Source organism: Chiroxiphia lanceolata, chromosome 1 (genome assembly GCF_009829145.1).
Source record: "Chiroxiphia lanceolata isolate bChiLan1 chromosome 1, bChiLan1.pri, whole genome shotgun sequence".
Lineage (NCBI taxonomy): Eukaryota > Metazoa > Chordata > Aves > Passeriformes > Pipridae > Chiroxiphia > Chiroxiphia lanceolata.
This window is the reverse complement of record NC_045637.1, coordinates 153,739,210-153,752,746: the sequence shown is the minus strand read 5'-3', so window position 1 is coordinate 153,752,746 and position 13,537 is coordinate 153,739,210. Positions and strand designations below refer to the sequence as shown.

The 13,537-nt window shown below is 43.3% G+C and overlaps 1 protein-coding gene and 1 long non-coding RNA gene across 2 annotated transcripts; one reads left to right on the top strand and one right to left on the bottom strand.

Annotated features, from left to right (window-relative positions):
* Positions 1-1,386: 1,386 nt before the first annotated feature.
* On the bottom strand, positions 1,387-3,511 carry LOC116784280. Its single transcript, XR_004356015.1, has 3 exons — positions 3,425-3,511; positions 2,057-2,138; positions 1,387-1,412 (listed from the first exon to the last, which is right to left on the bottom strand). It is a non-coding gene; the product is annotated as an uncharacterized LOC116784280 (long non-coding RNA).
* On the top strand, positions 3,264-7,491 carry IBA57 (iron-sulfur cluster assembly factor IBA57). The gene is made up of 3 exons (XM_032682721.1): positions 3,264-3,532; positions 4,735-5,081; positions 5,722-7,491. Exons 1-3 carry the CDS (start codon positions 3,279-3,281, stop codon positions 6,111-6,113), a joined length of 993 nt encoding a protein of 330 aa, XP_032538612.1. The 5' UTR covers positions 3,264-3,278; the 3' UTR covers positions 6,114-7,491.
* Positions 7,492-13,537: the final 6,046 nt, after the last annotated feature.

The window sequence follows — 13,537 nt, the reverse complement described above, 5'->3', positions numbered from 1 at the left end:
TTTCCAAGTTGCCCCAACACACCTGCCTGGATGAGAGGTGTTCCACCAAGGGGGGATTTTCCCTTTGGGATAGAGCTCAGCCAGGGATGCTGTGCCTTGTCACCCTGTGCCACCGGCTCTCCTTCCGAAAACACCTTCGGGAATGACAAGGCTGGGGGGGGATGATCCATCAGGCTGATGTGGAGGCAGACTCATGGATAAGAGGGAGTTGTAGCTTCCATGGGTCCCTTCCAACTCAGAATGTTCTGTGATTCTGTGTCGTGGAGAGCCTTAGGCACAGAGGAGAGACTGATCTCCAGCACCACGAGATGCCTGCATGGATCCGGTTCCCAAGGCCCACTTGGAATCCAGGGGGAGAACAGGCACTTCTTGGGCACAGCTGATGGGATCCAGCTTACAAAAACATTTCAGGGTGAAATGAAGCACAGATCCAACCTCTGCTCCAAACACAGATTCCAGAGAGGGAGAGGGCATTACTCAGTGCCACAGTACTAATCCTGTGGGACAGCATCAGCCAAGGGCAATACTGTTCCCATGAGGAAAGGCAGGAGGATTTGATCCTGCTGGAGATGGGTCCAGCTGTGCCAGTGGGGTTTAAAATCAGTGTAAGTTCATCCAAACAGCAGGAGTGGTGGGGAAGAATCACCGAGTGTCTGCTGAATTAGCACAGAATCCCAGGATGGCTTGAGTCGGAAGGGATCTTAAAGATCATCTCATTCTAAACCACCTGCCATGGGGAGGGACACTTTCCACTAGAATTCCCCACCTTCCAGTAGAAATTCATGTCATGGAAGCTCTGGGAGCTGTGTTGTCCCTCTGACAAGGTTTCAGGTCCCTTGATTTTAGTGAGGACAGACACCCATTCTGTGAGGGCTGGCACAAACCTCCCAGGGGTCTCAACCATGCCAAGACTTGTCTCAAACCATCCCCTGAGCTGATTTAATGCACTAAACTGGCAGAGTTGTAGTTTCTGACACTGAAATATTTAAATATGACTTTACTGGCTGCCTAACTCTGTGATAAAAGAAAAGAAAACCCAGAGGAAAGTGAATAAAAGTATGGGAGAGGGAAAAGCAAATGAAGGCTTGAACTGGCCGCCTGATTCTTTTCCATTTTCAATTTTATTCTTTTCCATTTTCAATTTTATTTCTCTTGCTGCCCTTGCAAATATCTACATGGGGTTTGATACAACCTGTATGATGGTTGGGAAGCAGCATGGGAATGCATGGGGATGGCCAAGGGCTTCCCATGGAGTGGCCACCACTGGTCCCCATGGCTTGGTGGGTGCAGCAGGGATGTGGCACCGGCAAAGAAGAGCCAAAGCTGGATCCAGCTGTGAGTCCACGTTGGACTCTGGAGTTTCAGCCCAGCTGTGCTTCCAGATATGTGAGTTTTCCCCTTCTCCTGGGCCTCTAAAAAGCAAACACAGCTCTTGCTCCTGGCACATTCCCACTTCCAGGGAGAGGAGAAAACCCCACTGGGCACCAGCTCCCTGCATCTCAGATGGTTTCAGGCCAGGCTGAGGTTTCCTCAGCCCCGTTTCTGACACCCAACACCTGCCAGGGGGAGGGCAGAGCTCGTCCACGTGCCAAGGTCACCTCAAATCACATCTGTGCCAGTCCTTATTTCCCCACCTGCTCTGCCTGTGCCTGACAAGTGTCACTCCAAGCAGGGCCAGCCCCGAACTGAACACTCTGTACCTCCTGGCACCACCAGGAGCTGATCTGTCCCCCACACACAGAGGTGTGTGATAAGGTTATCACACCCAGAACACACAGGGAGAGCCCAGTCCCACCCCAGGGCCAGCTGGAGGAACACACTCTGCATCCCCAGCTCCTGGAAAACGGGTCCCTCCGCTCAGGGTTTTGGGATCCGTGGGTTTTAGGGGTTTCGCACCGGTCCTGGTGGTTTTAGCAGGGTCATTCAGGGCCAGGCGACCACCCCACTCCCTGCAGAGCTGCTCATTGATGGTGGGGGCAGCAGGAGGGGCTGGATGGCCTGAAACCCAACTGCAGCCACTGGAGAACGGGAATTGCAAATGACAGGGGTGACTCACGGCCATTCCTTGGACTGTGGGATGAATTCCAGCAGAAACAGCTGCAGCCAAACCCGGGGCTATCCGGGCCCTTCAGACTCCACTTCCCAGAGCTCCAAGGAATATTCAAGAAGGAACCAAAACAGCACCTTCAGCTCCGTGATTTTAACAGCAGGATTTTAACAGGGATTTCCCATCCCTGGAAACATTCCAGGTCAGGTTGGGCTGGGGCTCTGAGCAACCTGAGGGATTGAAGGTATCCCTGCTTGTTGCAGGGGGCTTAGGCTAAATAACATTTAAAGGTCCCTTCTAACCCAATTATTCCATAATTCCATGGTTTTATTTCAGTGCAATGCTTAGTAGAATTCCCATTGCTAAACATTAAATTGTTTAGCTGCTGATATTTCCAAGAGTGTTAAAGGAGGAGGGGGGCAGTTGGTCGGTCTTGCAGAAACAGAGGTAGGGGAGAATTAAAACAGTGGAAAACAGGGACCTTTGGAGTTTTCCAGCAGGTTAGCCAAAATGTCCCTGGAAGAGAATGGGTCCATGTGGCTTTTAGGGGATTTTAGGCTCGGCAGGGGAAGGAGTGGAGGTGTTTAAGGACACATTGGGCATGGCACTCAGTCCTATGGTCTGGTTGACAGGGTGGTGATCGGTCACAAGTTGGATTCGATGATCTCAGGCGTCTTTTCCACCCTTAATGATCTGTGATTCTGTAACGACTAAGGGGGAGCAGCCGGGCTGGGCAGCCCTCGGGCACTCCCACAACCAAACCGCGGGAGGTGGGAGAGATTTAGGGTGTTCTCCTCGCTCCCTCCATGGCCGGGGAACCCGGGGAGCAGCGGGAGGGGGTCCCCAAATTCCATCCTCAGGATCCCGTTGATCGCCCGGTCCCCACAGGGATCGTCCGGGGTCGTGGCCATGGAGGAGGGGGCGTGGCTGCAGGGAGGAGACTGAGCTGGGAGGGGCGTGACCGGGGTCGGGGGCGTGGCCAGGGAAGTGGCTGAGCGCAATGGAGGAGGCGTGGCCATCGGGCTGTGGGCGGGGCCAACCGGCTGAGCCCTTGCGAGGACAGAGCCGGGAGGGGGCGTGGCCAGACAGAGGGGGCGTGGTATTTGTGGTCGGGGCGTGACCAGCGGTGCGACCCCCGTCCCGCCGGCAGGTGTCGCCCTCCCTCGGGACACACACAAGATGGCGGCGGCGGCGGCGGGCGGCGGCGGCGGGACCCTCTGACGGCGCCGCCATGTTGGTGAGGGCGGTAACGGCGCCGGGGCTGCGCCGCCTGTGCCGAGGCCGGCGGGACGCGGCCGCCGCCTGCTTCCCGCCGGGCCGGGCGCTGCTGGGCGTGCGCGGTGCCGAGGCCGCCGTGTTCCTGCAGGGGCTGCTCACCAATGACGTCACGCAGCTGGCGGCGGCGGCGGACGGGGCCCGCCCCGCGCTGTACGCGCACGCGCTGAACGTGCAGGGCCGCTGCCTGTATGACGTCATCCTGTACAGGTGAGACCATGCGGGGCCGCGGGAGGGGGAGCTGGGCGAGACCATTGCGGGGCGGCGGGGGGAGAGGGGAGTAATCCAGGCACGGGCGTGGTTCCTGGTTCCTGTTACCGCCCGTGCCGCACACGCGGCGTTGCTGCCTTATATTTATAAAGTGAAGCGCAGTAAAGCGCTTATTCGGAGTGGTTTTACTGACTTGCTGTAGCCTCTGCGGGTTGCCCCGGCAGGGAAGTGTGATGTCCATGGGGATACCGCGCGGGGATATGGACTCCCCACATGGAGTATGGAAAGCTGCATCCAGGTCTGGGGCCACCCAGACACAGGAGACGCTGCTGGAGCAGGTCCAGAGGAGGCCACGGGGATGCTCCCAGGGCTGGAGCCCCTCTGCTCTGGAGCCAGGCTGGGAGAGCTTGGGGGGTTCACCTGGAGAAGAGAAGGATCCAGGGAGAGCTGAGAGCCCTTTCCAGGGCCTAAAGGGGCTCCAGGAGAGCTGGAGAGGGACTGGGGACAAGGGATGGAGGGACAGCACAAGGGGAGAATGGTTTCAAAGTGACTGAAGAGAGATTTAGATGAGATATTAGGAAGAAATTCTTGGCTATGAGAGTGGGGAGGGACTGGAATGGATTTCACGAGAAGCTGTGGCTGCCCCATCCCTGGAAGTGTCCAAGGCCAGGTTGGACAGGGCTTGGAGCAACCTGGGCTAGTGGAAGGTGTCCCTGTCCATGGCAGGGGGGTGGAACTGGATGATCATTAAGGCCCCTTCCAACCCAAACCATTCTAGGATTCTATGATACTTGGAAACATTCTCCAGTCAATGCAGTCAAAAGTAATGATGGGAAGTGGAACTGGATGATCTTTAATGCCCCTTCCAACCCAAACCATTCTGGGATTCTGTGCCAGTGGAAGGCACAGCTGAACGTGGCTTCTCCCCCTGCTGAAATTCCCCTCACTTTAGGGAAGGGGTGGAGGATTCCTCACACCCTGTTCCTGTTCCTGTCCCTGGGAGAGCTGAGGGCAAGAGTTTGCTGGGAAAGAGAACAACCGAAGGCTGGAAAACATCAGGTATTTCCTGCTCCGTGTGTGCCAGCAGCCTTCCATGAAACTGCCCAGACTTCTGGATTCGCACCAGGATCCAGACAAAGTGTTTTGGCTCCCGCTGCTGTGGGGGTTTGTTTTCCTGACCTTGCAGGTGTTACTTTTTTTAGGCTCCACGGGAGCGCGGGAGAGGAGCCTCACATCCTGCTGGAGTGCGACAGCAACGTCCTGGAGCCCTTCCAGAAACACCTGAAACTGTACAAGATCCGCAGGAAAGTCGACATCTCCCCCTGCCCTGACCTCTCCCTGTGGGCTGTCATCCCTGGGGAACAGGCTGGAGAGGCCTCCAGCTCCCTCCCGAAATGTGCAGGCCAGGCTGTGCTCTTGACTCCTGACCCCAGGGCACAAGTCATGGGCTGGAGACTGATCACAAAGAAAGGAGCAAATCTGTCAGAGATTATCCCTGGGAGTGAAGTTGGAGACGTTCAGGATTACCACAGGCACAGGTATAAGCAAGGTAAAGCCGAGCCCTGTTTTGCACTCTGTGGCACTGGATTTTGGGAGTCCATGTGCTGAGATAAGACAGGAATAAGTAATGTGTTTAATTTGTTAATAAATAAGGGTATTAGTTGCTACTTTGAGTAAAAAAGTTCTCTGGTGCTTAGAATTCCCTCTGGTGGCAGAAGTAATATTTGGGTTTTCCGTTACTCAGATGATGGGGATTGGTCAGGAATGCTGAAAGAAAACCAGGATTAGTCATTTTCTTAGGAGCTTCTGTGGTTTGAGTAATTTTGGTTATTTTGGGGTTACACACAGGCTGTGTGTTTTGCTCGTTGCTAGGGAAGGAAAAGGGAACACCCAGACTTACCTTCCTAAAAATTCATGTGTGTCTTTGCTGAGTTAACTCAGAGGCCAAGGGAAGGATGTTTGATTTGAGAGGACTCCCACTGCTGGGAGTCACAGTGCCTTGGATTTTATGGTGTTCAGGCTGATGGTGGATTAAATTAATTGGCAGAGTGAAAGGTGATGGTTCTGTGCTTAAATAGGAGTCCATCTGATTTGGAAAATCAAGTTGGTAACGACTCAAACAATTTAAGGCACTTGGGGCACAAGCCTTAAGGAGGAGTGTTTACCTCTTGGCTTTACTCTTTTCCCAGGAATTCCTGAAGGTGTGAAGGATCTCCCCCCTGGAGTGGCCCTCCCTCTGGAGTCCAACCTGGCCTACATGAACGGCATCAGCTTCACCAAGGGCTGTTACATCGGGCAGGAGCTGACGGCCAGGACACACCACATGGGCGTCGTCCGCAAGCGCCTGCTCCCCGTCTGCCTCTCAGCTCCGCTTCCCAAAGACGGCATTCCCGAGGGTGCCGAGATCCTCACCGAGTCGGGAAAGCCGGCAGGGAAGTTCCGGGCGGGAGGTGGTGACCTCGGGATAGCTCTGCTGAGGTTGGCTCACATGAACGAGCCGCTCTGCATAAATGTGGGAGGGGATAAAGTGAGGCTCAGCGCAAACACGCCCCAGTGGTGGCCGAAAACTGCTGCTAAATAGGTGAGGAGCCGCCGTTTGCCTTCTGGAGGATCTTATTTTGTTGGGAGAAGTTTGGCCTTCGGCTGGTGTTGGTGGTGTTTGATGGAGGGGTGTCACAGGGTGCCTCAAATCGGGACTGAACTCACATTGGGTCCCCTCAAATCGGGAACCCAAAGCTGTGAGGTCGGATCGTCCACTGAGTGCTGTGGAGAGAGATACACAGGGAAGTGCACTTTTTTCCTGAGGGTAATCCCTGTTTGTTTGGGGGTTGCCACGTGTTGTTGGATGGATTTTGAGGATGACCCTCCATCAGACTGTGCTCCGTGTAGGATGTGGGGCGTGTTCCCACCGAAGTGAGCAATGGGAGCAGGAGATTCCCTGTTCCACGCACTGAATGTTTCAGGTCAGAATAACCATTTTGTGGTATTATGATGATTTTTTTTTTTTTTTTTTTGAGTGGAGATCATGCTGCTCTTACGTATTCTCAGGCTAAAAGTTTTTACTGCAAATTACTCCTTGCATTGAGCTTCTTAAACTCGCTGATTGTGTGGGTGTTTCTCCCCACCACTGGAATTGTGTTCAGGAAGAGGAATGCCTTATAATTCACATTTCAGATCTTGATTTTAAGTTGGCATTTCTTTGCTTCATTTTTTTTCTGGCTCCCAACACTCTTCTGCCTTCCCAGTTTTCCCTGCTCCCTGCAGTCAGCATGTTCCTCTTTGCTTCCAAAGCCAACCAGCTCCATGCCTCCTATCCCTGTCAACCTGCAGTGATTTATAGGAGCCCTTTCTATTTTTGTATTACAATAAATCCATTACACAAGGGCGTGATGAGAGAGGTGCCCAGGTCCCCTCCCATTCTGACCAAAAAAAAAATAAAATAACACAACCTCTTGCATGAATATTTGTAACAAAACCCGTCCAAAGCACATTCTGCCGCTGTTCCAGCGTTACTGTGAAAGGAATTTGTCTGTGAAAAAATGCTCATATTGATTAAAACTCTATGGTTGCTGTAAAGTGAGTCTGTGGAATATCTCGTTAATGATTGTATCCAATTTAAAAGTGATTTATCTGAAGGAGAAGAGATGGTGCCTTTTACTTGCCTGGGCTGAAGACACTCAACAGGACAAACACTTTTTCAGGTTGCTGACAAGAAAAATGCCTTAGGCTGTTGGTCAGGTTTGGGATTGTTAACAGAGCCTTCCTGCTGGAAAAAAATAAATGAAACTGGATCCTCTAAGAGCCACAAAGGCGAGGCTGTGCTGCCCCTTGATGCTGCTTTGCCAGAAGCAGCTTTTCCTCTCTGCCACCCATTGTGCAAAGTCTCCACAGAATAGTTTCATTGTCCTGGTGTGAGCAGAGCCTGAATAAACACTGAATAAACTCCTCTGTTTGGGGAAGCCCTGAATTTTTTCCTGCCTTAGGCACGCGTTCCTTTTGTCCTCTTAAGGTATTTTAGAGGCTTTTCTTGTTGCCAACAGCTGCAGGTTGCACATAAGGAAGGTCAGACACAAAATAAGGTGGTACTGAAATAAAGAGGTATCAGGTGGATTCCGGAGAAGGGATGTAGCAGAAATGGGAGGGGGCAGCCCCAATCCATGTTATCCTTATTTATTTTATTTTTTTTTATTCTGCCTCACATCCTGCTCTCTCATTGATGGTTTTAGCCGGGGGAGCTTGGGCTGGAAGCTGCAGGGTTGATTTTGCAGGGGCTTTTCCCTCCCTGACAGCCCTGGAATCACTAAGGCTGGAAAAAGCCCTCCAAGATCAGGGAGTCCAGCCATTAACCCAGCATTAATCCACCACCACACCGTGTCCTCGAGCACTCTATCCACAGGTTTTTTTTGGACACTTCCAGGTGGGATAAATAGAAACCCAGAGTCGCTTGATTTCCAATTAGAATTTATTATATGATAAAAGCAAATTCAGCGCCGGGTGATCAGGGAGGGGTTTCAACAACTCCCAACGCCTGTCACACCCAAAGAAGACAGTTGTTCTACATTTATTTCCAACTAATTCATGAATATTCATCATACATAAGCATTACACATTATTAAGTCATACATTCAACAGATGTTTTTTCGTAGACAAGAGTATTATCTGTAAATATCTATAATATATTGTCAAGTCAGACATTCAGCAGATGTTTGCTTGTTATCTATATAAAGTTATAAATTTTTAAGAAAGGTGCTATTATCTAGCTAACTAAACAAAATTCTTTCACTCTAAATCTTACACAAGGTAAAAGGGAGGTAACTTGTTTTATTTCTTTACGGGGGCCCAATTAAGTTTTACGATTTGTTTTTCTTTTCCCTCTCCAGGTCATATTGACCTCACACGATTCTCTTTTAATTAGCCCCAGTCATTTTTTCAGTTTATCACACAGGGACGGTGACTCCACCACATCCCTGGACAACCTCCCTTCCCCTGAGGAAACTTTCCCTCAGCGAGGCAGGCACTGAAGGGGTGCTGGCTGCTTAAACTGGTGCTTCAGACTAAACACAGCCACTCCTCATTGTGGAGGGAAATACATTTGAAATGTCTGCTTACGGGCAAAAGAAAATTTAATATTTTTTTTTCTGCATTTTTAAATTTTTCTAGTAGCAGTTCTTGCTTCCTTGTCATGTTTTTTATATATCCTGTCATAGTAAAATTCCCCAAAAGTTGTTTTGGTGTGGTGAAGAGTCCAGAAGAATGACTGCTCATACTTCATCAGTTTACTCTGTAATATCTATCTGTCTAATCTATCTATCTATCTATCTATCTATCTATCTATCTATCTATTTATCTATCTATCTTATCTATCTATCATATATAGCATATAATACATATATATAACATAATATATATAACACATATGTAACATATATACATAACATATATATATAATACATGTATAACATATAATACATAATATATAACAAAATTCATGTGTAACATATATACATAATATATATATAATACATGTATAACATATAATTCATATATATAACATATATATATGTTCATTATATATAATATATATAATATATAATATATATAATATATATAATATATATTATATAATATATATAATACATGTATATATATGTTCATTATATATATAATATATATAATATAAAATATATATAATATATATAATAATATATATTATATAATATATATATAATACATGTATAACATATAATACATATATAATATATAACATATAATATATATAATACATGTGTAACATATATACATAACATATATATATAATGCATGTATATCATATAATACATATATACATAACATAATACATACACAATACATATATAATACATAATACATAATAATGTATAAATAGAATATATAAAAGCATAATATATATAGTGATATATGTTTTATATATTACTATATTTAGATATATTATGTATTATATTTTATATATGTAATATACATAACATATACATATGTAATATACGTAACATATATGTAATATATAAAATATATAAAACATATGTAAAACCTATATGACATATGTAACATATATGTTCTACTGAGTTATTAAAATGACTGCAATCCAATATTGAAGATAGAATTACTCATAAGGTTTCACACTGCTGCAGCCAGGAGGTTCTGTGTGATCATCTTCACGCTGCATTACTTGAAGTCAGCAACTCTAAAACGCCCTCACAAATATTAATATGTGCCCAATAATAATATTTGCTTAATATTAATATTTTGGGCGTGTTTTCCTGCTGTTAACTCACTGCTGAAACCTTTGAGGTCCTCGGGGAGTGTCCAAATGCCGCACGGATGAGAGTCACAAATCTGATTTATTCCTCACAGCCTGTGGTGATCCTGCTTTTCCAGGGGACTCGAGTTCTCCAGCGTTTTCAGAGCTGGAAAATTTGGCAGCTTTCGTCCCCTTTTCACAGCAATTCCAACTGAAACCACGCTCTGCCCAAGCACTGGGGGCATTTTACAGGTTATTTTGGGAGGAGGGTGTAGCTCCTACTATTCCTAGTCAATATTATTGGGAGCACAGTTTCTGCTGGATGGAAACACAGAAAAATGCCACATTTTTACTTTAAACTATTTTTCCCATCCTTTCCCTGAGTGGCATTTTGCTTTTAGGTGGACTGTGAGCCCTTCAGAATAGGCTGTCTTTTTTTTTTTTTGTTCTGTAACACGCTGTTCTCAAACTAGTGGAAATAATTCATGCCTAAATTCTTTTTGTGGATTTATGTCTGGATTTCCTCTCTTTCCCTCTCTCCTGGAATTTTGCTGTCTGCTCCTATCACTAAAATAAGAATTTGTACTTCAGTGCTGTGCTGCCAGAACACTGGAAACGTTTGGGCTTTCTTTTTATTTTTATTTTTTTTTTCCTTTAATCCCTGCTTGAGATTTTCGATCTTTACAGTTTTTTTGAGGGGGAAAAAAAAAAAAGGGAAATAGATACAAAAGCTTCATGTCTCGTGTTTATTTATGTTTTTATTCTCAAATTTTGCTTCCTCCAGGCAGCTGAAGGAGGACAGTGGCAGTCTGGGAATGTCATTGCAGCTCTGTGGAGAGAAACTGGAGGGGGGATAACAACAAAGACTGAAATTTTTAGGGAGAGGTGACCTAATTTCCTATTTATTTCTGTGTCAGAAAAGCTGTGTGGAATAAAGTTAATATCTGGGGGAGGTTATGTGCTGTGTGGCACTCACAGTGTATTTTAGAAGCTTTATTGTTCAGGGTGAACAACTTATTTTTAAGTTTAACTTGGATGACTTAAATAAATGTATGTTGCAGGGCAGCTTTAGTGTTTTGGGGGGTTTATGTGTATCTTTTTTTTTAAATTTGGTTGGAATTTAGCACTCTGCTCTCTCTTTTTCTTCTAGTCTCAAGACTGTAATAGTACTTGCCTGATGATGGGCTACACTTCCCAGCAATTGAACTATATTATAACTAGCATATTAATATAATTATTGTGTTGATTTCCTTGAAAAAGATGAAAATGGCTCTGTTTGCCATTTCCATTGTCTCTGGATTTTGTTACCTACTTAAATTATGTTCGTTCTTTTTGTAGCACTAAAAATAGGGGGATGTCAGGGGATGATCAGGATTTATCATCTGAGTTAAGGTAAAGAATTGTGGAAAAACGACGACTTTATTAAGGAAAAAAATGTTTGACAGGAGATAAAATGTAACTGTTGACGAGATGCTTGAAAGTGGGGAGAAGGCAAGTTGCTTTAGCATGAAAAAAGGCCTTTAAGCAAACAACCTTTATGTTTAATTCTTGTTACAGAAAGCAGAGGGTTTGATTTCTCATCAAACTGGAGTGAGCCAAGGGACACCTTCAGTGGGGAGAGAGGAGCAGAAGTGGCAGGAGTGTCACCACCAACAAAAAACCACATTAATTCCAGTGAATTACTGGAGATGCCAAAACCCCAGAGATGTAAGAGCTTGTCATGAGGGCTCTTGTACTGTCAAATATGATGTGTTTATACATATATTGTATATTATTATATGTATATTGTATTGATTAAAATTTCCTGACTGGCTTGTGCTTTCTGATTACAACTTAAATGGTTTTGGAAGTATCAAAATATACAGTGTGTATATATATATATATATACATATATATATATACACACATATATATATATGCATATATGCATGTATATGTATACATGTATATACACACACATATATGTATATTAGTGTATATATACACTATATTATATCATATTATATATATTATGTATATTATATATAATATATATTAGAATCATACACAGTATGTTAAATATAACACAATTGCATTACCACATTATTAATTAATGTATTAACTAGCAAATTAATTTCTAAATTAAAATACATTAATTATTAATGTAGTGATATGTAACAGGAATGTATTTTATATATTATATAAATATAAACCATATATTTATGCAAAGTATAAAAAGAGATATTAATATAATAGATATTATAGAAATATAAAATATATCAATACAAATATATATATGATAAAAATATGAAACACACTCATATAAATATATTTACATAGAATATAAATATATGTAAAATATCAATTATATATATTAGAGAATATATATAAAATATAAATAATATATATTCTAATATATATATTAGAATTATATATATAGAATATATATAAAACTACATATAAACAAATATATAAAATATATATAAAAATATATTATATATATATAGAATATATATAATAAAATATATTTATATAGAATATATATAAAATACAAATAATATATATTCTACTATATATTAGAATATATATAATAAAATATATTTATATAGAATATATATAAAATATAAATAATATATATCCTAATATATATTAGAATATATATAATAAAATTTAATATATAAATATATGTACATTATGTATAATTTTTATATATTATTTAAATAGATAAATAATATAGAAATATATGAAACCATAACTATATAAATAATATTTATATATTATATATAAAAATAAAAATAATATATAAAATTTAAAAATAATATATAAAATATAAAAATAACATCTAAAATATAAAAATAATATATAAAATATAAGAATAATATATAAAATATAAAATAAAATATAAAATATAAAATATAAAATATAAAAATAATATATAAGATATAAAAATAATATATAAAATATAAGAATAATATATAAAATATAAAATAATATATAAAATATAAAAATAATATATAAGATATAAAAATAGTATATAAAATATAAAATATAAAATATAAAATAGTATATAAAATATAAAATAGTATATAAAATATAAAATATGAAAATAATATATAAAATATAAAATATAAAAATAATATATAAAATATAAAATAATATATAAAATATAAAATATAAAATATAAAATAAATATAAAATATAAAATAGGAAATACAAACTATAAAATATAGTATAGTGATCACCTGAGGACAATTACTCAGAAATCACTTCTGCTAATTGGGAAGGAGAAGGTGCGGTCCAAACACACCCTCGCACTTCTCTCCCGGCTGAGAAGAGTTTCCCGACTAAACGAAGGAGCTCCGGCAGCGCCCATAAAACCCCGGCTGAGGGCGGCGGGTCCCGAGGCTGCCGCCGCGGTGCCGCTCCCGCCGCTGGCCGGGATCGCCTACAATTCCCATCGTGCTCCCGGCCCCGCGCTGACATCACCCGCTCCATGGCTCCGAGGGGACCCGCGATGTGAGCTCGCCGTTTCTTCCCCTTCTGCTGCGGGGCCTCGGGTTTTTTTTTTTTTTTGGGGGGGGGGGGGGGGGAAGCATTTCAGCTGCCGCCGAGGACTTGGAGAGGGCGCCTGGATGAGAATAAAACCCCCGCTCGGGAGACGTTCCGGGCGGGAATTCCGCGCCCGTGCAGTTCCGAGGCTCCCGTCCCTGTGCCAGCGCCGCTGCTTCGCCTCCAGGGGCCGGTTCCTT